The 26799-nt window shown below is 36.4% G+C and overlaps 1 protein-coding gene and 1 pseudogene across 3 annotated transcripts; both read right to left on the bottom strand.

Moving 5' to 3' along the window:
- Nucleotides 1-1753: 1753 nt before the first annotated feature.
- On the bottom strand, nucleotides 1754-10143 carry LOC127414828 (probable ubiquitin carboxyl-terminal hydrolase MINDY-4; annotated as a pseudogene).
- Nucleotides 10144-12552: 2409 nt separating this feature from the next.
- nexn (nexilin (F actin binding protein)) lies at nucleotides 12553-25106 on the bottom strand. Of its 3 annotated transcripts, none has more exons than XM_051654026.1 (15): nucleotides 24941-25106; nucleotides 22749-23174; nucleotides 22342-22533; nucleotides 21808-21892; nucleotides 21533-21681; nucleotides 19639-19839; nucleotides 19327-19506; nucleotides 18969-19157; nucleotides 18465-18656; nucleotides 17332-17379; nucleotides 16532-16726; nucleotides 15242-15463; nucleotides 14896-15084; nucleotides 14360-14723; nucleotides 12553-14209 (listed from the first exon to the last, which is right to left on the bottom strand). In XM_051654026.1, the coding sequence occupies exons 2-15, from the start codon at nucleotides 23142-23144 to the stop codon at nucleotides 14196-14198; spliced, it is 2616 nt and encodes an 871-aa protein (XP_051509986.1). In that variant the 5' UTR covers nucleotides 23145-23174; nucleotides 24941-25106; the 3' UTR covers nucleotides 12553-14195. The 3 variants fall into 3 exon arrangements, with proteins under 3 accessions (XP_051509986.1, XP_051509985.1, XP_051509987.1); XM_051654025.1 differs by having other exon boundaries at nucleotides 22749-23199; XM_051654027.1 differs by lacking the exon at nucleotides 17332-17379 and having other exon boundaries at nucleotides 22749-23199; nucleotides 24941-25104.
- Between the last annotated feature and the right edge of the window lie 1693 nt (nucleotides 25107-26799).

Consider the following 26799-nt stretch of genomic DNA (forward strand, 5'->3'; position numbering starts at 1 on the left):
CCATTCTCTTTTCTTCTCTAATATGTTAATATTTACTTCTGTTGCTGGATAAAGCCATGGTGGAATATTACTAATTGGGGTAATCCTAGTGAACTCTATAGCTTCCAAGCCATATTCACTAGCTCTTCCTTTCGATGTCCATCCAAATCCACTTTTCTTAAATTTGTCATATTCCCAACAATTCTGAATTGTTATTTTTGTGGGGTTTCCCTCTCCACATCCTTTTAACCTAATCCAGTATGAAAGTTATAATTTTTCTCTTCTGAGCTCAAATGATATTTCACATGCTTCTATTAGGACAGCATTAATGGGGGTTGACTTTATTGCTCCTATACATAGCCGTAGGGCTACTGTAGTCTGTCTATATTTAGTAGTATTGTCTTAGCTGCTGCTCCATAGACTATCCATCCATAATCAATTGTTGATCTCATAATAGCTCTGTATATATCAATTAGTGACTGCTTTTCAGCCCCCCAATCATATCCAGCCACTGCTCTTAGTACACTTGTTACTTTCTTGCATTTTGATTCTATATGTTTAATATGCACTTTCCATGTGTATTTATCATCTAGCTATAAGCCTAAGTACTTAAACTCATAAATATCGATCCTCACACAAAAATATCGTTTTTTTTTTTTTTTTTTAAACTAGGGATATTATTATTTGGTTACCATGAACAATAATCATAAGCTTCTAAGTGAAATAAAAAGGGATTAGGCTATATTAGCAAATACTTGTGCAGGATGGGAACTAATTCTTCTTCCGCTCATTTTAACATGCATGCTGAAAGACACAAGACAACAAGGTCTTGCGCCGTCACAAGGCTCGTTCAAACAAGAGGGATCAGTGCCTTGTAGAGGTAATGATAGAAAATCAGAGAAACAACTTCTGGAGTAAATTCACACTAAAATAACAACATATCTAAAGGTGACATTTCTTATGAGTTTGTGTGTAACTGTTGTTAATAAATAATAATAATAAATTAACCATGGTTTTACTAAAGTAATACTGTAGTAACAATGTTTGCTTTTTTGGCCTGAAACCATGGTTTTACTACAGTAATATTGTAGTAGTAACCATGGTTAATTGTGTGGTAACTATGGTTTAACTAAATACCATGGTTAAATTATAGTTACTGTAATGAAACCATGGTTAATTTTTGTAAGTTTTGTAATAATTACTTGAAATATGACTAAAAATAATATTTTAAATTGCCCATTTTATCCCAAGAAATCACAAAAAAAAAAAAAAATTAACAGAAGTATTGTATCGGTATCGACAGTATTGAACTTGAAATTATTGGTATGGGATTGAAAAGAAAACAAGTGGTATCGCCCATCTCTGTTGCAGGGTAAACTTTGACGGTGGTGAATGGGAGATCACAGCAAATATTATTTTCACTTACCTATTTGCTCCAAGAGCAAAAGAAAAATAAATAATTTGAATACATTTGAATGACTTTCCAGAAGAAGAAAAAAATAGAGAGCGGTGGATTAAGAGTCAGATAAGAGTCAGACCCTGTATAAAGAGAAACTGGTAATGAAAATGTTGACAAACAAGATTGCAAAAACTGTATAAAACAAACATGAAAGAGCATGGGCCTATTTCTTATTTCAACTAGGGGGACAACAAACAAGAAACTTTAATAATACTGACAATCTGATGTTTTCCCAAAGTTGATCTACATATCTGGAAAAATAATTTGTTTAAAAAGTAAACAAATAAACAAAAAATTAAGAACAGCAAATTTATGAATTTTTTTTAATAATAATAAAAAAAAGAATTATATGAAACATAATGCACATTTGTTTACATCAGATAACATCAAACCAGGGGAAACAGGCTGCAAACATCTCCTTTTTCAGTACATTATCAAAGAATAGGGTCGGTATCATTCCAGCTGACTACAGCATTTCGCCATCTGTAAAACATATTTGAAGGATTAACTCATCTCCAAATGTTGGTGTTGTTCATATTTTTGCATGTTGTAGACATTTTTGTAAAATACTGAGCCATTTCTAAGCACTGAATATAAATATGAATGTTAATGCTAAATGTGTGACACACTAACATTGCAACAGTAGCTCTTTTCATATCCCCGGCTCTCCATAGTATTTCAGCCAAAGCCTGAGATAGACATTTTGTTCTTAAAACGTTTGATACCTGCAATCTCCTGGTGACAATCAATTAAACACAATTTTATGCCATCCAATCAAAAGCATCCACTGGTTTACCAACTTAATGACAAACTACCAGTAATCAAAACGATGCAAATATGCATGAAATATGAGTGAAAGAGCTTAATAAGACATTGAATGATATCATAATGATTCAGAGATGTATATACAGTAGGTCTCTATAATAAAAGAATGAGTAAAAACATAAATGATGCTTGGCACATACTCTTCTGGTGATTCATTGCTTGATTCTTCAAACAGAAGCTTCTGCAGAACACAGGCCTGAACTGCAGCAAGCACCCCACAGGGTCCTCCCTGATGGAACAAAACACAAAGGAACGCATCACACAAAGGTTTAGACACCAAAATTACTGACAGATTGATTTCAGCTCTGTGCAATGTACTGTGTACTACAAACAAAACAATTAAAGGAATAGTTCACCCAAAAATTTAAATTCTCTCATTATTTAGTCACCCTAATGCCATCCCAGATGTGTATGACTTTCTTTCTTTTGCAAAACACAAACAAAGATTTTTAGAAGAATATTTATGCTCTATAGGTCCTCACAATGCAAGTGAATGGGTACCAAAAATGTTAAGCTCCAAAATGCACATAAAGGCAGCATAAAAGTAATACATAAGACTCCAGTGGTTAAATCTATATCTTCAGAAGCTATATAAAAGGTGTTGGTGAGAAACAGATCAATATTTAATCCTTTTTACTATCAATCTCCACTTTCACTTTCACATTCTTCTTCTTTCGTTTTTGGCGATTTGATTTCTTCATGAATATCACCACCTACTGGGCAGAGACTGTTTTTCACCCACACTTATCATATCGCTTCTGAAGATATAGATTTAACCACTGGAGTCTTATGGATTATATATGCTGCCTTAATGTGCATTTTGGAGCTTCAAATTTTTGGTATACCTTTACTTGGATTGTGGGGACCTACAGAGCTGAAATATTCTTCTAAAAATCTTCGTTTGAGTTCAGCATAAGAAGGAAAGTCATACACATCTGAGATGCCATCCCAGTGGCAGAGGGTGAGTAAATGATGAGAGAAGTTTCATTTTTTGGTGAACTATCCCTTTCACACTGAGGTTGTCTGAAGTACCTTCTTTTGTACAATCCCATATTTCAAACCAGGAGTATCTGAAAAGGAAAAATTCTGTTGTTTCCACTCCTCAGTGAAGCAAGCCTTGGGAGAACCAAAAATGATCTCCTTCAGAGCCTGAATTAGAAAAGAGGTGACAGATATCATTTCAGACTGTGTTGATATCACAGGGATTATGGTTCCAGGGAGTAAAAATGGTTATGTGCTTACAGTAGCAGTTTTCTGGTCCATGGGAATCCTGTCCAAATGAAGTTCTGTCATAGATGTTCTAGAAACATCACACGAGCTCTCCTCATTTTCTATGTCATCTGTAAGATTTGAAAACTATCCCTCAAAACAAAAGAGTTTTAAACAACAGATTTATGATTACTTTAAATTATTTTAAGCTGCAAGGGCTCCCGAAAGCAGATAAACATGTCATCAGTGTAGTGTTTGGAAGAACATAGAATTAGTTAAAGATTTCCATGTGAAAGAAATTAATGTGGACCACTAAAGCAACACTTCAGTCATATAAAGCAACAAGAGCTGTCAGAATTAACACGTTAACGCATGCTATTAATTAAAAAAGATTAACGCATTCATTTTTCTCAATTGCGATTAACGCATTTACGTTATACAGCATAAACACTGGTGTGAAGGGCAGAGCCTATGTAATGTGACCGCCCAGAGTCATTACACTGACGCACACACCACAGCACCAGAGCCCTTTTACCAAGGTCAGCCTACAAGCTTAGCATAAAATAGCATATTATGGCGGCCCCACAGACATTCTAGTTGACAGATACACTCTCTCCTATGATAGAGAGGTTATCATCTCAGTAAATAAATGAATCTCTAACAGCGCTTCCCAGTCAGTGATAAAATAATGGAGAAAGGAGCTCTTAACACTCCACAGATTTCATTTTAGCAAACTATAGTTTGGCAAGTCATTTAGGACATCTATTTTGTGCATGACACAAGTAATTTTTCCAACAATTGTTTACAGACAGATTGTTTCACTTTTAATTGACTATATCAAATTCCAGTGGGCCAGAAGTTTACATACACTAAGTTAACTGTGACTTTAAGCAGCTTGGAAAATTCCAGAAAATTATGTCAAGCCTTTAGGCAATTAGCCAATTAGCTTCTGATATGCTAATTGGCTAATTGGAGTCAATTGTAGGTGTACCTCTGGATGTATTTTAAGGCCTACCTTCAAACTCGGTGCCTCTTTGCTTGACATCATGGGAAAATCAAAAGAAATCAGCCAAGACCTCCACAAGTCTGGTTCATCCTTGGGAGCAATTTCCTGAAGGTACCTCGTTCATCTGTACAAACAATAGTAAGCAAGTATAAACACCATGGGACCACGCAGCCATCATATCGCTCAGGAAGGAGACACATTCTGTATCCAAGGGATGAATGTAGTTTGGTGCAAAAAGTGCAAATCAATCCCAGAACAACAGCAAAGGACAATGTGAAGATGCTGGAGGAAACTGGTAGACAAGTATCTATCTCCACAGAAAAACGAGTCCTATATCGACATAACCTGAAAGACTGCTCAGCAAGGAAGAAGCCACTGCTCCAAAACTGCCATAAAAAGCCAGACTACAGTTTGCAAGTGCACATGGGCACTTTCTGGAGAAATGTCCTCTGATGTAACAAAAATTGAACTATTTAGCCATAATGACTATCATTATGTTTGGAGGAAAAAGGGTGAGGCTTGCAAGCCGAAGAACACCATCCCAACCGTGAAGCATGGGGGTGGCAGTATCATGTTGTGGGGGTGCTTTGCTGCAGAAGGGACTGGTGCACTTCACAAAATAGATGGTATCATGAGGAAGGAAACTTATGTGGATATATTGAAGCAACATCTCAAGACTTCAGCCAGGAAGTTAAAGCTCGGTCACAAATGGGTCTTCCAAATGGACAATGACCCCAAGCATACCTCAAAAGTTATGGCAAAATGGCTTAAGGACAACAAAGTCAAGGTATTGGAGTGGCCATCACAAAGCCCTGACTTCAATCCAATAGAAAATTTGTGGGCAGAATTGAAAATGCGTGTGCGAACGAGGAGGCCTACAAACCTGACTCAGTTACACCAGTTCTGTCTGGAGGAATGGGCCAAAATTCCAGCAACTTAGTGTGAGAAGTTTATGGAAGGCTACCCAAAACATTTGACCCAAGTTAAACAATTTAAAGGCAATGCTACCAAATACTAACAAAGTGTATGTAAACTTCTGACCCACTTGGAATGTGATGAAAGAAATAAAAGCTGAAAGAAATAATTCTCTCTACTATTATTCTGACATTTCACATTCTTAAAATAAAGAAGTGATCCTAACTGACCTAAGACAGGGAATGTTTTCTACGATTAAATGCCATGAACTGTGAAAAACTGAGTTTAAATGTATTTGGCTAAGGTGTATGTAAACTTCTGACTTTAATTGTATAGTGTGATTAATTGAAATAAAAACAATTGAATCGACTGACAGCAATAAAGCAACACTAGTCAGATAAAGGAACACAACAGTTGCTAGTGTGCTGTGCATTTAAGTTGGCTATGAACCATTGTAGAAAATGTAATCAGTAGAAAATGTTAGGTGCACTACCCAAAACCATGTCCAGCACATGGAGACCATCTAGTTTTGTGTTGGGAGCCAGATTCTTTCTGGAGAAGAAACGATAAAGTCAACAATCACAGATTTGACATTTTGCAGCTAAGCACAAATACCAACAGCCTCTTTTTACCATTCAGAGTCATATTGTCTAATTTAGCCTATAAGGCAAAGCTATTAAACTTCACAGACAAGTTGGCCAGATTTAAAAAATCTCTGGGGCACGCGGGCCAATCCAGAATATTTTGTTAACGAAAAGCTTCTATCAGATATTGTGTTATAATAGGCCTATAATTTGTGTTCACTAAATAAACAAAACATCAAGGACATTTTTTCCAGCAGGAAATTCTAATTAACTGTCCATAACTAAATCAGACTGATACAAAACATATTATTGAACAATAACAGTAATGTTTGTTATAGATGCAATGATTTAAACTTTTGACTTTTCAAATCAAATGTTTTCTTGACCAAATTAATTAACAGAACTTAATTGTCTCTCACGCTTGTCAGTTGTCCATGATTTTAGTTCTTAAATCTTCCTATTTCATCAAAATTACAAATAATGATTATTTGTTGCGCAACCTCTGAAAGCATCTAAAAATGCAGCGCTTGTGCAAGAGACACTGTAAAAACATCGAGACATGGCACGACTTCCATCTAGCACAAGTTTACATAGGAAAATAATTGAAAAACAACACGATCAGACACAAAACGCGTTCAGTGTGAACAGCCCCTAAGACAACTGACAACCTCATGTGGGCCACTGAAAATTTCAAACGGGCCAGATTTGGCCTGCAGGCCACCAATTGAATAGGCCTTCTAAAAGGCATTTTTCAACATTAAAGGAATATTCTGGGTTCAATTCAAGTTAAGCTCAATCAACAGCATTTTTGGCATGATACTGATTACAACAAAAATTCATTTTGACTTGCCCCTCCTTTTCTTAAAAATAAGCAAAAATCTGGGTTACAGTGAGGCACTTACAATGGAAGTGTATGGGGCCAATCAGTAAACGTTAAAATTTCAGAAGTATAGCCACAAGACATAAACAATACATGTGTTTTAGTGTGATTAAATCACTTACTAACCTTTTCTGTCTAAAGTTATAGCCAGTTTTATAACTTTGTTACCATGATACTGTAATGTCAACAAACCATAACATTAGTGTAAAAATGTTCATTTAAACAACTTCACAACTTAAATAATACATGTGTTTTAACAGAAGCAGTAATGCAAGTGCTTTTATAAAATTATAAGCTTCACATTTCTGCCTTTAAACCCTCTAAATATTGGCCCCATTCATTTTCATATAAGTGCCTCACTGTAACCCAGATTATTGCTTTTTTTAAAGAAAAGGAGGGATGAGTTGAAATTATTTATTTGTGGTAATCAACATTATGCCACAAATGCTGTCGACTGAGCTTAACTTGTTTTGAACCCGGAATATTCCTTTAAATTAATGTAAAAAAAAAAAAAGATATAAAAAAAAAGCATTCGAATTTACAGATTTCTAATTCTGGAAAGTATACTGTACTTAAAATGTGCAGAGCAGGTTTCCCAAAAAAATGGTTAAGTAGTTCTGGACTCGCTTGCACTTTCAGTGCCAATTCTCCACTGAAAATCCTTCTCAGTCTCAGGCTATTTCTAATCAGTGTCTGGAAAAACAACAATTTGATCTGTTGGAGCTCTGATCCAGTTTTTAGTCTTTATCTCGCCAGTATTTTGGGGAAAACAACAGGGCCACCAGAAAGATTCAAATAAACTCACAAGCGATGCTGAGGCTTGACTTTTGGCATCCTCTCAACCACATCGCTATCCATGCTTTGATTCCGTTCAACTAAGGCCGATGAATTTGAGCTTGTATGTGTAGTATCAAGGCTGTTTGTCCAGTTTGTTGCTTTTCTACAATCCTCAGTTGTTATAAGAGACGAAGATCCAGATGCCTTTCGGGCTGGACGTCTTCGGTTACTTTCCTAGAAAAATTTAATTGTCAATACTTTCTATTAGGGATATGCTCGAAGCCGAATACCTTATTCGGAAAGGCACGTATAATGACTTCAAAATGAATAAAGAAATTTATCTGAATAATAGAAAAATGTTCGGAAGACTGATCATCCAACAAACACAGGTATTAAGCGATATTTTAAATAAACATAACAAAAATTACAAAACAATGATGACTCTGTGAAACCAAGATTACTACAGTGTAAACCTTATGAATGAAAATACGCACGATGTGATTCCAAGTTCATAGGATGGCCGCTGTCTCGACTTAACGTTAACAAAGATACTAAGATATAAGTCTATAATAATTATTATTATTATTACTAACAATAATAATAATATAAATAGGCCTATCCGAGGCATATTTTATATACAGAATAAATGTAAGAGAGTACATTTTAAATTTAGTTTTGGGGCACTTCCTGTTTAAGCCATGCCTACATCCGGTTCCATCTGAATACAGACACAGATACAAATGATTTTGTCAAAGTAACAAATACAAATACAGATACAGATAATGGCTTTGCTGCACACCCCTACTTTCTATATTTTAAATTGATAGACTTACCCATAGTATATCAATTTGCTTTTTAGGTGGAAAGTACAATCAAATCTTAGTCTTAGCCAAAAAATAAAGAGAAGATAATACATTAATAAATGGTGGATTTGTTTGAATTTTAAATTACTCAACCATCAGAATAGTGTAAAATAAGAGAAGCATTACAACTAAGATGAGAGGAAACATCCATCACCTGCAAAGAGCTGGCTATGGGACCTGCCATAATGCCTCATCTTATTCTGCTGCTTCTGTTCTTCTGCTTGTCAGTGTCTAGAATCTTTTTCTCTGAGGGAAATCCCTCTCTTGCCACTGTTAAGACACTATCCTGGCTTGAAGACAAAGAAAACAGACTTCTCTCACTCTCAGAAGGATCAGCAAAGCTGCTGAGTGTCTTGCTGGTTTGTGGTGAGCGAGTTTTTTCAGAAGGTGTTTGGGAAGGCACAATAATCTGTGACACACTGCTGGTTCCAAATAACCTGTTTAAAAGGTGTATGTTGCTGTCAAAAAGCCTTGAACAGTTAACTTAGAGTGAGAAAACTGACAATGGGTTTACATTTTAAAATTGAGTGGCTACCTTGAGCTGTCAAACTGCAGATATTCCATAAAACTTTCATCTGTCGTAATACTTTCAGTCAAGTCTAAGGAAGAACTGGACAGGGTTTGCTCCAGTGGATGTGGTTGATGGTCACCATGGGGATGCCCTGTGGCTTTGCCACCCTCACTCATTTTCTCCTTTACCATAATCTCCAACATGGACTTCAAGGGACGTTCTTCAGCCTAAACACAAATATATTTGATGGTGTCATTACGCGTCTTTTCCATCCTACATTCTTTAACTTACAAACCAAGAGGCTGGACATCACTTTGGTACCTTATTCTTTTTGTAAAGGCCTTCAAGGTGAAGGATCCGCCGTAGATCCGATCTATTATTAATGCTTGAATTAGTCCGTGGAAGCTCTTCATCCATGCAAGCAATGGTTTTCTTCAAGCCCTGCAAGCAAAGTTTATGGTTTACAGATCATCCTGCAAGAGCATCTCTCAAGAGAAGGGGGAAATAGGCTATTACTGTGAACTCTCTTTAAAACGCCTAAAAACATATAGTATTTATATACCATTAGGTGAACAAGTTTTAAAAAATGTAAATGTTGCTTTGAATGGTACAGAACAGTTAGCCATTCCCCATCCTCTGTGCTCAACTGATGTGTTTTCATTTCTTCCAAGTACCAGCACTGGCCTTTTTTAATGAAGTAATAAAAGAACTGATCTGTCACCCACCTTTCGACTGAGATATTCCCGTACGAGAGATGCAGCGACCTCTTCCGCATCTTTTCCCATTATGGGTCACAACACAGCAGCAAAAGTGAGAATGAATTAGTAAGCTAATAACGGTGTATACAACCATAAACTTAACACAAATCGAAAACAGTTGGTTAAAGAACGTCATATTTTCAGCCACCTGCCGTTATTGCATTTTCAGCTGGGCATTTTAAAGTGTTGTGTTGTTTTTGCGGTATGTGAGGTAAGGGTAGCTTGGGAGGCTTGCTAACTAGCGATCTAGCTTTTCGCCTTGTTGCTATAGTTACCAGCAGAACATTGATATCGCGCGGAGTGCCGAGGTCAGACCACGTGGATTGATGAGACAGCTGCGCCTCCCTGTGGATACAACATGAATTGCTGATGGCCATTTCATATGAACTCATCATGAACTCATGAGGAGCAGAGGTGTCCGTCTGCGTCCAGTAAGACTGCAAACCACTCCCACTTAACACAAGATGTTGTGAAAGAACTGAAGAAGAAACTTGGAATGTGGTTAAGAGGGCGTAAAGAGCGAATTGTCCAGATACGTGTTTATTAAGCTCGTTTCACACAATGGGATGGTGTGATATGATATTTTAGTTTAATGTACTCTTTCCTTTCATTCTTTCTTCTGCTGAACACAAACAAATATTTTTAGAAAAATATCTTAGCTCTGTAGGTCTATACAATGCAAGTGAATGGTGGCTAGAACTTTGAAGGTCCAAAAAGCATATAAAGGCAGCATAAAAGCACTCCATACCAAAAGTAATCCTAGTCCATATCTTCAGAAGCGGTATATGATAGGTGTGGGTGAGAAATAGATAAATAAATAAGTCCTTTTTTACTATAAATCTGCACTTTCGCTTTCACATTCTTATTCTTTTGTTTTTGATATTTCGCTTTCTTCATGCATATCGTCACCAACTTGGCAGAGAGGAAATTTATTGTAAAAAAGGACTTAAATATTGATCTGTTCCTCACCTACACTTATCATATCGCTTCTGAAGACATGGATTTAACCACTGGAGTCTTATGGATTACTTTTATGCTGCCTTTACATGCTTTTTGGATCTATAAAGTTCTATGCACCATTTACTTGAATTGTATGGACCTACAGAGCTGAGATATTCTTCTAAAAATCTTCGTTTGTGTTCAGCAGAATTAATAAAGTCAAAAATCTGGGATGGCATGTGGGTGAGTAAATCATGAGAGAATTTTCATTTTTGGGGTGAATTATACCTTTAAGATAAGTATATGGAATTTGATCAATCCCAGTTTTTTAGATTATAGTGTAGCTAACTACTATTGTGAGTAGCTTCAAAATAGTTTCAAGGTATCTTCCCTAAAACTGATTATAATATTGTTGTATTTGCCCCAGAAACATTATATATTCGCAGAATGTTCTACGCTGAAGTGACCGTTCATATGCCTTATTCCAAGCATAAAACATTACTTTCCACAGTGGGAATGAAAAAGGGTTCAGGATATGTAGGTTGAATGGTCCTCAGAACGACTTAAACGGCCTCTTTCCAAGCCAAGTGAGCTGCTTTTTCTAATTGGTTCTGCACTATATAAAGAATGAAATGTCCATTGGTTGACCATACAAGAGTGTTTGTTTTGAAGGGCCCTTTAAAAGAGTAAAATAAATAAATAAATAAATAAAAACTGTACTTTTGAACAGCATGATGAAGATGCCTGCTGTCTCTTCACCACAAAACACAGAGAATTTTCCCCAAGCATTGTGTACCACAAGAGGTCCTTTGTTCTGAGTGAAGGTAAGAATGTAGATCTGGGAATAAAATAAACTACAATAAATTAATACTGTGGTGATGTGGGCATGGCCGAGCGACATCTGTGGAGAGTGAGGCCGGGAGAAGAAGAACGGTAAGGATTGATACCTGTGGGATATGATCTCTAACAGCTGGATAAAAAGGGAATACAGACCGCTGGAGGAGAGAGAGAGCGACACACGAAGCTGTGTGTGTATGCGTTTATGTTGAGCTGAAAAACTACCAGTTTGTGTTACACTGAAAAGTATCAAAAATAAAAGGCTTACGTTGGATTGTTCACCTGGCCCCTGCTTCCTCCTTCATTAGAGAGCTAGTGATCTGTCACAAATAAGAAATAAATAATTTGCTTTGATATTTTTCTTAATGAGTTTGACTTTAAGCAGTAAAAAGTATTTTTTAAATCAGTTATTGTTGTTTAAATTGAAATAATGTTTTATAGACTTCTTCCAGTTTCATGTTGCTGTTTGCAAAGAGAGAAATTCACTTGGACCCATTTATGTTGTTTCAAGTCGGTACAAATAGCACTTTTGTATTAAGGTTGGAGAGTATCCTGAAGGTAAAGTGAAATATGTATTTATATCATGAGGAAATCAGTATCTTGTGCTTTGAATTATTATTTTGACATTATACACTTTTAAAGATGTCACTTATTGTCAAATCCATATATTAACATAAAACTCCATCTTCTATCATTGTGCAGCCACTGTAAGAGACATTTTGCTGTTGGAAGAACATTCTCTGGACAGGTAAACCCTATAGACGTTCAGAAATACAGTTGGGGAAATAACCATAAAACGGCCTCTGAGTTAGAAAACTCTAAATGTGCATCCTATTTCCTCTAAAAATTAAATCAAGAAGATCAAGTATCCTTTAAGATACATTTTCCTAATTTATTCCTTTTTAAGATCAATGTTTAATGCCTTTATTTTAGCTATTTTTTGGCTTTTTTGACATGAGTTGGACATTATCATGTAATCATGTGTATTGTTCATAATAAGAGGCAACAACTTCTAAGGTTTTATTAATTTTATCATAATTTTGTACATTACACAAATATTCTTCCTAAAACCTAAATTCACCTCTTTCTAACCTACATACACTGTCCATACATTTCATTTACTCACAACACATTATCATAGAAATATTTGGGGATGTTAAAGCTCCATGTGTACATTTTAATTCAAAACTTTCCATACTCGAATCACAAAGTGAAAAAAACAAAACAAATCTGAGCCTGAACTGAGGTGCTTATAGGAATTTAAAAAAGATGCAACCACAGCCCCCTTAACTGGAAGAATTTAACAACAGATACTGAATCAAACACTCAAGTAATAGCCTATGTCTCATACATTCTAAGGGTATGAAATACTTTCTCAAGGAAATAGTGAGTATATTGTATGTTGTACATGGGTCATATACAATTCGGTGACATTTCGGCTTTGAAAGTTTTAAAAAATAAAACATTAACAAGTATCTTAATGTTTCATCATTAAAGGGACATGTTAAAGATTTTATTAGTCATACTGGTCAAGCTAAATGACTAAAATTCAGATGTCCATCCAGTTAAATGTGCAGGGTCAGAGTGGAAAATAACAGAGTGGACAATAACAGGTTGGGAATTCAGTTGATAAATTAGCCACTATATGGTCTGTGAATTAATTCTAGCTAACATATTTGTAATCTTACACTATGTTAATGATTTTACTTCTGTTAACATAAATATATAGACATTTTTAAATTACATTAATTTCCCATGCCTGTATATCTTTCCATAACAGGGTGGACATATTATGCTTGACCACATATGACTAACACCATAAAATAAAGGGAAACATAAATGAAACAAAATAGTTACAAACTTCAAATAACTCAAAATAATTTTGATGAATGGCTGACCAACAGTGTGTGTGATGTCATTTCATAACATAGGTGTATCTTCAGTTAAAGATCATAGTATCATGACGTAACAAGTTGGAAAATCAATCAAAGGACACACAAAAAACCTCCACTGTCAGTGATACAATGACACATTTACCACAAACAAATACATGTTAGTGAGAGAATGTAATACTAAACTCTTAATTGTATGGGGAAAAATAGAAATCCAATGATTTTTGATATCACTGATGTGTTGAAAATGATTTCAATTATTTCAAATATATCTTTTAGGCCCACAGCAGTGTATCACATTATAAATTGTCTTAATTTTTTATTTGTATTTTTACCAAGCCTATTAAAATTGGAATCGGGTGAAATTAAACAATATACTGTAAATACCACAAGTTGTACTGTGGGCTTAAATGTCACCGAATTGTAGGAATGAACCACATACTGTACTACAAACTGTATTCAATTTAGCGGATTTCATTTTCAGATATGCTTTTCACTTTTGCTATTTAACAGCAAAAGATCATGGGAACAGCATCTGTATTTTGGCACTAATTCATCCCAGGTATGTATTTTTGTTGACCGTGAGTGCAGCATCTTATGTAAACAACAGATTGCACTTCATTATTGAGCGTATCTTTGGGAGGAATGGCAAAAAAAGAATTCCGCTCCTTCCTCCTCAGTTTTTGGCCCTACCGTGAGAAATGAACTTAGATAGAAAAGAAAAAAATTATAGTCTGGGAAAGTTCCAGAGAAGGAGAGCATCAGTAGTCCTCAGCTGGAAAGAGAAAGACAGAGATAAAATTTCATTAACAAGAAGAAGAGGAACCAAGTGGAAGTGGATGAGGAGCATACAGTCCTTTTGAGGTTAGTGGCAGCATGAGAAATATCAGCATGCAGGTGGTTAGTGGAGATGGGGGCAGCTTACTTTCAATCGTGAGAATGCAGGTGCTGGCAGCAGTGCCTCGGCTGTTGACGGCTTTGCACATGTACTCTCCTTCATCCTCGGGGAAGGTTTCTGGTAAGTAGAGGCAGTAGGTCTCCCCTCTTTCAATGTACTGATAGTCTTCCGAGTCTGGAAGCAGCTCACCCTCAAACCACCAGGTGACCTCTGGTTTGGGTTCTCCTGTGATCTTCACTGTGAACCGCACAGGCTCAGCGTCAACCACTGACTGGTTCTTCAGGGGCTTTTTAAACCATGGAGCACCTGACCTGGCATGGTCCTCTTCGTCCTCGTAGGCGGCAGAGCCGTTGATAATACTACCCTCTTCCTCCTCCTCTTCTTCCTTTTTCTGACAAGACACATGACAAGTTTTGCACACTCGGTCAGTTGGGAAAAATAGCAAAACAACAGAAATCAAACCCTGACACACACATGCAGTTCTGACATGCATTAGTGTTGTCATCATGTCCAGTAAGGGTCACCCTTTAGCTTTTAAACAAAGCAGCCCAGGAGAGGTTTACTTTTTGCAGAGCAGCATCAATCTCTTTTTGTTCGAATTGCATCCTCTGTAATTTCTGCTCTTCAATCTTCCTCTTCTGTTCCTCTTCTCTGGCTTTTGCCATTTGTTCGAACCGTGCACGCATGTCCACTTTCTGTCTGAACGGTGCATCCTCTACTTTTGTTGGAGTTGTTTTGTCCTCATCTTCATCCTGTGGAACAAGATAGCAAATCATTCATTTCAAAGCTCCAGTAAGGGTATGTTGTTATTGCCTGAAAATGTAGGTAATGCACAGTTTCTCATGGGTTTTCAGTTGGAATGGAAAAATTAAATGAACTTTTAATTTAGAAATGCCCCCTTGCTCTTACCTCTTGACAGCGCTCTGCCTCTCTCTCCTTGATTTTCTCATCAATTTCTTTCCTCCTTGCTCTTTCCTCCTCGATCTTCTTCTGGATTTCCTCCTCTGTAAGCTGCTTGATCTTCTCAAACTTGGACTTCAGTGTCTTGGCTTGGATGGAGCCAGTCCGCTTCAGCTTCGTTAGCTCTTCATACTCGGCACTCACCACCTCAGAACTTTCACTGATCTCATCCTGAACCAAAACAATAAATCACATTTATATAAGTGACACGTAGGGATGGGTTCCAAGATATAGATCAAACCTTGTCTGATTTCTCCATCAAAAAAAGTTTAAATGCTAGTGTCACATGTTGCTGAATGAAATATGACTTTGAGTTGGTCTTTGATCTTTATAGCCCTATCCTTAATATTTTCAGACACCTAATATTACATATTAAACAAGCAAATATGGGAGACTGGAGCTAGTTACGGAGGCTAGACCGCTAGCTACTTTTTTATTCCAGTGAATATTTCTTAGGGTGGGTTTATTTTTGAAAGTCAAGTTTTGCCTTTCAAATACCTTAGTGTTTGGTACAAAAAAAAACAAACAAAAAAAAAACTATTGAACATTTTCACCATTATTGCTAAGGACAAAAGATACAGTTCATTGAACACCCGTTGACCTTTTTGTGACAACTTGCCTCAATAGTGGGGCAGACTATATGGGGTAAGGTGTCACAGTGGAATCTGCCATTAAACCAGTGGTGTAACTTTGATGTAAACATTGGGGGACACGTTTCCCAACCCTACTCCCCAATCACCACCACCAAAACAAAATCTACACTTTTCTTTCAAATATACACCAGCATTAAACCGCCTATTTTTGGCTTTTTAGGAACACATAAAACAATTATGATGCACAAAATTATTCCTGAAAGGGCAAAAATGGAAAAGGTAACATACAAAAATATCCAAAACATATTGTAACCTAAAAAATAATTGAACCTGCTAATGAACACATGACTTTCATGAAAAATACCTTTGTACAAAGAACACATTTAAACATTTAAAAAAAACAAAAGCTACAACAAATTTACTTTAGAGGGTAGAATTCACTAAAAATTATTCTAATTTAAGAGGGTTTTGAATTTGGCGTTTGAAACCAACATACGTATACAACCTCTGCTACAGAAAACACACATTTGTGCAATTGGACATTTGACTCTAGATCTTTTTGTTTTTAGAATGTTTTTAGATATAGCTATTGTGACAAATGGCCCCAGTCTCCCCTATAATGATCATATTGGCACGTGAAACCGACCTCGCCCATTTCTTGCCGCAACTGTTCAAATTCTTTCTTCTCCATCTCCATTTTCTTGCGTCTGGCCTCCTCTTTGCGTTTCCTCTCTGCCTCCTCTTTCATCTTTAGCATCTCCTCAAAGTTGATCTCTAGTTTTCCAGAATGTATTGCTTCCTGTGACTCTGTCCGCACCAGAGTTTCGTCATTATCCTGTACCTGTCACCAAAATGGGACACACAGGCCTCATCAAAGCTCATTTTAGCCCTTAATCTATTGCATTCGATTACATATCATTTTTATAATTTTTTTTATAAGTAATGAATTGTTTATCTGCTTTGCTCATACACCAGTTCTATTGTTCTATATGTTTGACTGAGAATAAATAACTATGCTAAATTTACAATCAATACAACCAAGCTAATTAAACATTTAGTTAATTAACTGGTAATCAAATAACATGTATACATTTCCAATTAATAGGTACAAGATATTTTTACTCTGATAGACTAAAAATTCATCAAAACACAGTAATCACATAAAGCCAAGATTGCAAAGCGCTACATTATTACAGTTTGTTACTTGTTACTGAGAGCAAAAGTAGGCTATACAGCAGCAAAATATCTGGACCCCTTAATTCTGTTCAGTACTAATATTTAAATATAGATTCCAGTAATAATACACTGCAAAAAGTATCTTTGTCATATGTACAACTAAAAATATATAAATATCCTTAAAACAAGACATTTTTTGCAGAGTAATCAATCATTGTTGCAATGCTGATCTTTAGCAGGGTTACAGTTTCAGTTAAAAAAGTTTCTTACTTCTCCATCTCCACTTCCATTCATATTATCCTGATTCAGTCCAGGGCTCTTAAAGACACAATTTGAAAAGCGTAACAGACAAGCATTGCAGCTATACCATTTGAGCACACTGTATTTTCTGACATGTGCTGTATGCTGCTTCACATTTGCAACTGAATTAATTATTTTAGATTCAATTAGAGACCTAAAGTATGGACTGAAATTACCACTGGTTAACAGTTGTTAGCTGACTGAAAACATGTGCTCAGATGATATAAATATATTTAGCAGATTGCATTACAGCTTACATGCAGCACAAAGTATGTTTATGATGAAGAATGTTATTACTCAGAACAGCAGTTTTATAATTTCCCAAATGGAAAATACTAAATAAAAGGCTATTTATGGACAACCTTTGATTGCTTAAAGGGATAGTTCGCCCAAAAATAAAAGTTCTCTCATCATTTACTCACTTTCATGACATCCCAGATGTGTATGACTTAATTTCTTCTGAAGAACACAAACGAAGATTGCATCCATACAATGCAAGTGAATTGTAACTAGAACGAAGGTCCAAAAATCACATAAAGGCAGCATAAAAGTAATCCATAAGATTACTTCAGTGGTTTAATATACTGTATGTCTTCTGAAGCAATGCAATCACTTTGGGTGAGAAACAGATCCATATTTCAATCAGAATTTGAAAGCATGTGAAAGTAAAAGTGGATATTTATAGTAAAAAAAGGATTTCAATATTGATTTGTTTCTCACCCACACCTATCATATCGCTTCTGAAGACATATTTAACCACAGGAGTCATAAGGATTACTTTTATGCTGACTTTATTTGCTTTTTTGAGCTTGAAAGGTCTGGTTACCATTCACTTGCACTGTATGGACCTACAGAGCTGAAATACTCTTCTAAAAATCTCAGTTTGTGTTCTGCAGAAGAAAGAAAGTCATACACATCTGGGATGGCATGAGAGTAAGTAAATGAAGAGAGAATTTTAATTTTTGGGTGAACTATCCCTTTAAGATGTAGTTTCATTCTTTTAATCTTGCCACATGAATTAGTGTAGCACATTGACACACAGGGCATGCAAACATACACTTTGTTCATGTGTGAATATGTTACATCAAATGTAAACATCCTACCATGTTCTTGCGAGCTTCCGCGAAAAGTCTTTTCTCCTCTTCCAGGCGTCGCTTGGCTTCTTCCTCTTTCCTCTTCTGCTCCTCTTCTCGTCTCTGTCTTTCCAGATCCTCAAAGCTGATGGCTAACTTCCCAGGTATGGCCCCATCTGAGTTTATCATGGCTAGCAGGATGTCGTCATCATCATTTACAATCTGAGGGTTAATAGAGTTATGGAAAGAAAAATTAATGTAGAGTATTTTATGTCTAATAAATATTGTGTAACCACACCATACAAAAAAGAACTGTGGTGCAGGTACCATGGTAAAGTAATATCATATTTTGATATACTGTATACTTTGGTACTATATGATTACCATATTCATATATTATATTCTTGGCATGGTACTCTGAGGTACTTCAAAGAATACCATGCAAATACCTTGGTGTATGTCCAAAAACCCCCAAAAAACATGTTATGACACATTTTTGTAAGAGCCTTTTCAGAAGCTCATGGATGAACTGACCATGCTCTTTCTGGCCTCAGCAAAAGCCTTTCTCTCTTCTTCGATGCGTCTTTTCCTTTCTTCCTCCACTCGCTTATGTTCCTCTTCCAGTCTCTGTTTTTCCAGCTCCTCAAAGCTGAGTCGAAGTTTACCAGGCCTGAATTCTTCCTTTTCCCCCTGGGTAACCTGAGTGTCCTCATCATCCTGGACCTGTGATGAATTATATATTCATATTCAAAGACATTAGCACAATTCTAAATGAGCAGCTTATTGCTCACTATTAAAACCATACCACTAACACTATAGTTATACCTAGACATGCACAGTTGTTCTGATACAGTGAAATGTTTTATCTACAGGCTGTGGAAAATATACCCACCATGCCCAGCTTGGCCTCTTCAAAGGCTTTTCTCTCCTCCTCCAGTCTGCGTCTGGCTTCCTCCTCTGCCTGCTTTCTCTGCTGTTCCTGTCTCTCTTTTTCTTGTTCTTCAAAGGTCAGACGCAGTTTACCAGGGGTCACCTGCTCCCTCTCTTTGGGCTGATACTCTGTATCCTCCAGCTTTTAAGAGACAGAAACATTATTACTCATTAGTTTTTTATATCTTACCAAAAGGTCAAACAAAGCATTATTTTATTCTTGTATAGATCACATTGTCATCTCTAAATCCAGGTCCAGAAAAATGTCCTTTACCTGTTCAACCATGGAGCGACGCTTGGCCTCACGGAAAGACCGTCGGTTCTCATCGTATCTCTTCTTCTTCTCCTCCTCAGTCTGCTTCTTTAGTTCTTCTTCTCGGCTCTTCTCCATGTCCTCAAAGTTGATCTGGATCTTTCCTGGTTGTTTCTGTGATTTTGCAGGCACCACTCTGACCAAAATGCTGTCATCTCCTTCCTGTCATGTCATGAAGGAGGAACCCAAGGCGATTACATTAAGATCAATTTTATCATTGGAATCAACACACATCATACTGAAAGCATTGTTACTGCGTTCAAAAGTCAATGTTAACTTCCTATTTTTTAAGATTCTAAAAAAAAAGAAAATCACAAACAGGCTTAATCTGAAGCAATAACAAATTTCTTAATTTATACTGCTTTGACCTGCATGATTTCATGCCCAAGCACTTAGACAGGTTTGAGATAAGGCCTGGCAGCAGAGGACATTCTTTTGGTGCAGTTGCTTCCATTTGTGTCATACTAGACAGAGATATGGGACTGCTAATTCAAAGAGTAGGGTCTGCAAATGGTGTGGGAAACAGTTGCCAGTCACATGTTGTCCACGCTTGTTAAGTCTGGCTCCATAAAGTGTGCAATTTTCCTAAATTAAACACCTTTGTGCAACGTCAATGCAGCATTGTATAAAACTGGCATGCATTTGTAATGGACAATGGACCACTTGGTGTTACTTTCGAATGATTATATTCAACTTTTGTAGTTCTACAACTAAATGCCCCAGCACAAAATGTAGCTTTCTGATCTTTATTTACAAAACATAGGCAGTTCATATTGCTTAGAAGTATGTGTTCACTGCTTTGTATTCCACCCAGCTTTCATATGCAAACATGAATATTCTGTTTAGTAATAATAATACTATTATAATACTGAACTCCTGTCATATGAATCCAATCCGAGCATCTGTCCTCCAACAAAATTCATTAAAAAAATCATAGTTTCACAATGTTTTAGTACGCTTGTTAAAGGGATAGTTCACCCAAAAATTACCGTCATGACATCCTAGATGTGTATGACTTTCTTTCTTCTTCTGAACATAAAAATGTTAAGAAGAATATCTCAGCTCTGTAGGTCCATACAATGCAAGTGAATGGTGACCAGAACTCCAAAAGAACAGACCAAAATGTAACTTCTTTTTCTCTGTACATCTTGTCATTGCAGTCTCTAGGCATGATCATGATTTCAAGCTCGATTACACTTCCTTGTGCTTGACACCTGCGCAGAGCGCTAGGTGGTGCTAAAAGAAGTGTAATCGAGCTTGAAATCATGATCGCCAAGGAGACTGCTGTAAAGATGTACAGTGAAAAAGGAGATATATTATGGTCTGTTCTCACCCAAAACCAACAGGATTGCTTCATAAGACACTGATTAAACCACTGGAGTCTGAAGGATTATGTTTATGCTGACTTGGAGTTCTGGTCACCATTCACTTGCATTGTAAGGACTTACAGAGCTGAGATATTGTTCTAAAAATCTTTGTTTGTGTTCAGCAGAAGAAAGAAAGTCAAACTAATCTTAGATGGCATGAGAGTGAGTAAAAGATGAGAGAATTTTCATTTTTGGGTGAATTAACCCATTAAAATAACATGTTACCTGACATTTTAGGTGCTTTTATTGCTATTTCATGCAATGCACTGTAACTCCATTCCATCATTTTGCTTACATACTAGCAAGTTTTAAAATAGTACTTTAGGTTATAACAGAGGATTGCTTGAGTGATTGCAGATACTGTATGGTGCAGATGGTGAAGATTTTCCAAAAGTGGAACTGATAAAGCAGCTGACTGCCAAGTCGCATTAAATCTTTCCTCCATAGTGCTTACAGCCACACCACATTATCATAACAAACTGACTCACCTCCTCTGCTTTCTTGGCCAACTCTTTCTTAATCTTGGCCTTCTCCATGGCCTCCTGTGTAGCTCGCTTCTTTCGCTCCTCTTCTGTTCTTTTCCTCTCCACCTCCTGCCTCTGTTTCTCCATCTCAGCAAACTTCCCCTTCACACTGCCTATGAATGGACAGAAAACCAACAGTTGGCATTAGTAATGGGATTACAGTGCTATTACAATGAATACGCTCAGTTTCTTTTTTAAATCAAATATATAAATCCCTCCTTTTTCTCATTTTGCCTTACCAGTAATTTTGGGAACGTAGGATTTTTCTACCTTGGTCGGCTTCACCTCTTCCTCTTCATCGCTGGAGGCAAGGAGTTCCTTTATCTGTGGAAGATCAGACAGAGATTTTGTGAGGTTAGGCGTTTTATCCAGGATCAGAAGCCATGCTAGTTGCAGCAAGCCAAGCAGACCTTAATCCTTGTAAGACAGGCACATATGACCTATTGGGGAGGATGCTGATTGGACCATCAAATGTGACATGGACAAGGGATCAGTAGAGTGTGCATGCAGCAGGCAAGCATCACAGATATTGGTTCATGGGTGTTTTACTGATTACGGAGACTTTTTTGTAAGAAAGTTTGTGTATATCCTTTTAAACGCCTGGAATCAGGCTAAATCTTAAGTAAACCATAAACATTCAACAGGCACTATCCTCATTTACCTCAAAACAAAAGTGGGATCTATAATGTGTTATAAGTGACAGCAGGATAAGGCAGGGTAATCAATGGATGAAGTGACAAGCAAAGTGTTGAGGGGAAGGTTTCTGTACTGACCATTTGCTTCTTGCGACTGTATTCTCTCTCTTTAACGTATTGCTCCCTGCGTTTCTTTTGCTCTTCCTGACTTCTCTTTTGGTTTCTCTCTTCTCTAGCTTTCTGCATGGCTTCAAACTTATTCTTGACATCTTCTTTCCCCAACTTAGGAACATAACTCCTCTGTACAGGTTTAGATGTTTTAAGCAGTTTCTTCGGAAAAAATACAAATTATATAAGTAAAATTGAGAAATTGAAAAATGTGGTAATCCTCTTTGATAGGAAGGCAATCATTTATAGGTAATCATTTTGCAAACAAAGAGTATTGATTGCAATAAAATTACATACTATGATTTTGTTTTTTTGGATTCAATAAAATAGCATATATACTGTATATAATATGATAACATATTTGATTTTATTAATACCTCTTGTTTTAGCGCCACTTCTGACATATTTGTCACATTCGTGTCATCTGATGCATCAGCCACATCATCCATGCTTTCCACTTGGATGATGTTTGCGTCATTCGTTTTCGGGACCCTCTCTCGCTTTCTTGCCTTGCCAGTGGTCTTTGTCTCCTGTTTGGGCTCTTCCTTATCTGTTAACGTGGTCTTCTGTGGTTCATCTGCAACGTTGTTCATTTCCACCTCTTCAATCGTGTAACTCTCGTCATGCATTTCAGCTGTGCCATGTGTCATGTTTTCTTCCTCTTTATGGCTTTCTTCATTGATCATGTTCGTATCATTAGCATCAGCTGTGTTGTCTGTGTGTACATGTATCATGCCTGCTGGCACATTCGCCATACTCATAACTTCAGTCATGTTGCCGTTTCAGACACACAGTGACAGGGCCTGTTGCAAGATATGTCAGATGAGGCTGACATTGGGAGAAAGACATAATCACCACAAGATTGCATTGCTAAGGAAATGTTACATTCTTACACTCTTTTAGTTTCTTTGGAACTGATATAAATTAATATTATTGTAGAATTATTAAGTGACTTGCATCATGGACCTTTTAGGTTTTTAGATACTGCTATCTTTATTTCTAGATTGTTCATACTTATGCCAAAGACTTATATATAATAGCTTCTCTTATTTATTTTAAAAGGTACAGAAACGTTAATCAAGCCAGCTTTGAATCCTGAGTACTTGAAGTGTTAGGAACTGCAAGAGAGTTGGTGGTCTACAAGAGAACAGATGATAGCTGAATCCATGTGAAGGGGGGACCTCCACCACCAGTCTGATGGGACATGCAGGCTCTGATGGGACATGCAGGCCCTAATTTTAACCCCAGTTGCACTCCAGCCATGTGATTGGGGCTATTTTGGGGCTCAGACATGAGTTGAGACTAAGAAGGGGCCAGCACCCAGATGGCACACATACCCCTGACTATATGCCCCATAACACTGTGCACAAGAAAATTCTAGATGTTCCATGTAGTTCTAGATGTTTTGTCTTCTACAATGCAAATTGGCTAAATATATCTGGATTTTCATCAAATATCTTTGTATTTCACAAGTTATCCAACAACCTTCACCTAAAATCCCATGATCCCAGAAAAACAGACAGATTAACCCATGCAGCACAGAGAATCATCATTTTTGGGATGGCATACTACAAGTGCAATCTTATGTACCGCAAAGTGAATCTGTCATTACAGGTAATAATCTAAACTGCAATACACAGTCACTCTCCTCTGCTATTTATATTGATGAAATATCTCAAAAACTCAGTGCTCTGCTGACTAAAACTCACAACTGACCACACCTCACTTTTAGTGCAATTTGTTTAAAAGCATTTTTCCTGCCAATGCTTAGAGATAAAGTGTATAAAAACATTTGCAATCTATTTGAAAAAGGTGAATTTATGGTGTGCACCAATCTTCATAATATATACAATATTAAATTCCAATACATAGATTTATTACATGAACATATCAATACACTGTTAAACTAGATGATCAGCTTGATTAGTAGTTAGACTTAATCTTCTCATTTATGGTTACTTAGTCCAGAACATTGCTGGATCACCTAAGAATAAATGTTTTGGGTACTAAACAGTATATACCCAGCATTGCCTTGATTCCATGTGAAACTCACACAACCCATGCATGTAAAAAAAATTGGCCATGTCAAAAGTATGCCTTTGGGCAAAATTTCCTGTTCCCTGTCATTTAATCTTGACAATGCACTCAACATAAAATAATATATATATATAGAGGATAAAGATATATATATCTTTATCCTCTAGTAGAACAAAAATCGATTAATCCTTTTCGGATATAGTATAATGTTGCCTTCATGCTTCATTTAATGGCATGTGTTTTTATCTTGAACCTCTAACAGTTGTGAATTTTCCTTTATTATTAAAGTATACTGTATTAAAATATAAGCACTTCACATATTTATACCCTTGTTTTTTCTAAACATTCATGTTTAAGGTCACTTGGAAGGAGATAATAAAATAAACTATCGTTTCAAATATCAGGAGTCTATACAGAGAAAAGTAAAATTATAAGGTCAAACTGTGTAGCTAATGCACTTGCCCTTTGCTATTATTATTTTTTTATTTTATTTTTTTTAACCCTGTTTCAAGTATAACCGAAAATATCTTACCTTATTTAGAGTGATATTCTCCCTATGTTTTTCATAAGATTTTTTTTTTTTTCCTAATTCACAGTGGCTTTGAAAATGATAGAATAAAATCTAAATTCCCAAGGCACAGGTTTAGTCTTCTCTTCCCGTGCTACTAAGAGGCAAATGAGCGCAGTTTGGTATCGGTGGGCGCTATCCATAAAAATATCTTTCCCCCTCTCCACACCGCATTCCGCACGCGCCACCCGACTTACGGCCTCAGCTGTCGCACCACATATGTCTCTTTATCTCTGAGTGTGAGGGTCTTGTACATGAATTTATAATCGTTTCGACAGTATCGTTATTGACAGTTGTTTGTTTGGTTTTCAATCGCTAAATGACGTGAATTACCTGTAGGCCTAAGTTACTACTAAATTTCGTCTTTCAGTCATTCGTGTATTAATTTCCTGAGGGCCTCATCATACTCTAATCGTGCACATGAGAGATGTTTTTTGTATATATAGATGCTTTGCGTAAGCACCGGTCAGGTTTGTTTGCTTTCGTTCATATTTTCCACATAAACCTTGTTTACATGGAAAGCTATTGTTGGCTGTGTGAGCCTGTGGGCTTTATCTTGAGAGACTGCCGCTTGTCCAGCCAATTCTGACTCACTTCTCACAGCCACATAGAGCTGTGTGATAACACAGATAATCTCAATGGGTTTCTAGAATTCAGACAATATCAGATGGGTTGAAATAATTTAACATATATTATAGGGCTGCTCTATTATGGCAAAAATCATAATCACGATTATTTTGGTCAATATTGAGATCACGATTATTTAACACGATTAGGCTACTCATTGACTTTGGAAAGATCATGCATTTATTGAATTGTTTTTTTATTTTATTTTATTTTTATTGTCTTTTAACAGTGGATTTCCTTGAACTTGAAATGTAAACTGTAGGGGAGGAGGCTATTGTCAAAAGATAATTATTTTATGTTAGCTATGGTAGTCAAATAAAGAAAAGCCTCTATCACAATCATTTACAGCAGGTATGCTCGCACTTATGGAATGAGATCTACTTTTTCATCATGTTATTGTTGCAGCAAGATCTACCATGTAAGGCTATGCATTATCACAATACCAAAATGTCGATTCTCAATACCAGCTTCAAAACCACAACAAATAATAACACTAATTAATATGTTAATTATGAAAGAATGGTTTCAAGTTCTAAAGTAATTATTCAAGACTAGTAAACAGTCAATAATAAAATAACAATAAATAAAAAAACATTTTCTATTAAAAATAATAGAACAAAAAAATGCAAATTAAGAAAATTCTGTGCTTTTTTTTAACAGCTTTAAAAGTTTTTTACAGCAGTAGGCAGTAAGTATTCAAGTAAACATTCAGAATGAAATGCAACATAAAACTACTACTGGTCTTGACTGTATGACTATAATACATTAATACTTTTTAAAGAGCAGTGAGTGTTTTCTCATTTTCTTGGTATGGTTGTTTGATTATTGTAATGACACACTAGATGGCAGCAGGTCTATTAGCTTACATTTATACTTACAAGCCTGACATTTTAATACAAATCCGCTTTTTTCTCCACTGTTTACGTTCACTTTAGACATCAATCTCTGTGTTTACATGAATACATCACCAAGACGGGCATTTTGGCGTAATTTGGAAATGTATTTGACCGCTCAGGTGTCCATTAGCATGAGCATTTTTGGAACACACGCATTTTCAGCACACACACATATGCCACCTGTCAATCAAACAGGGCACAGCTGTTAATAGATCGCTAGCAAATTATAAAATTACGCACTTTGGATTACTTTCAACAGCAGGATAATAATATGAACTTTCTAATAAGTGACACAGGCCT

The sequence above is a fragment of the Myxocyprinus asiaticus genome, chromosome 24 (assembly GCF_019703515.2).
Source record: "Myxocyprinus asiaticus isolate MX2 ecotype Aquarium Trade chromosome 24, UBuf_Myxa_2, whole genome shotgun sequence".
NCBI classification, from domain to species: Eukaryota; Metazoa; Chordata; class Actinopteri; order Cypriniformes; family Catostomidae; genus Myxocyprinus; species Myxocyprinus asiaticus.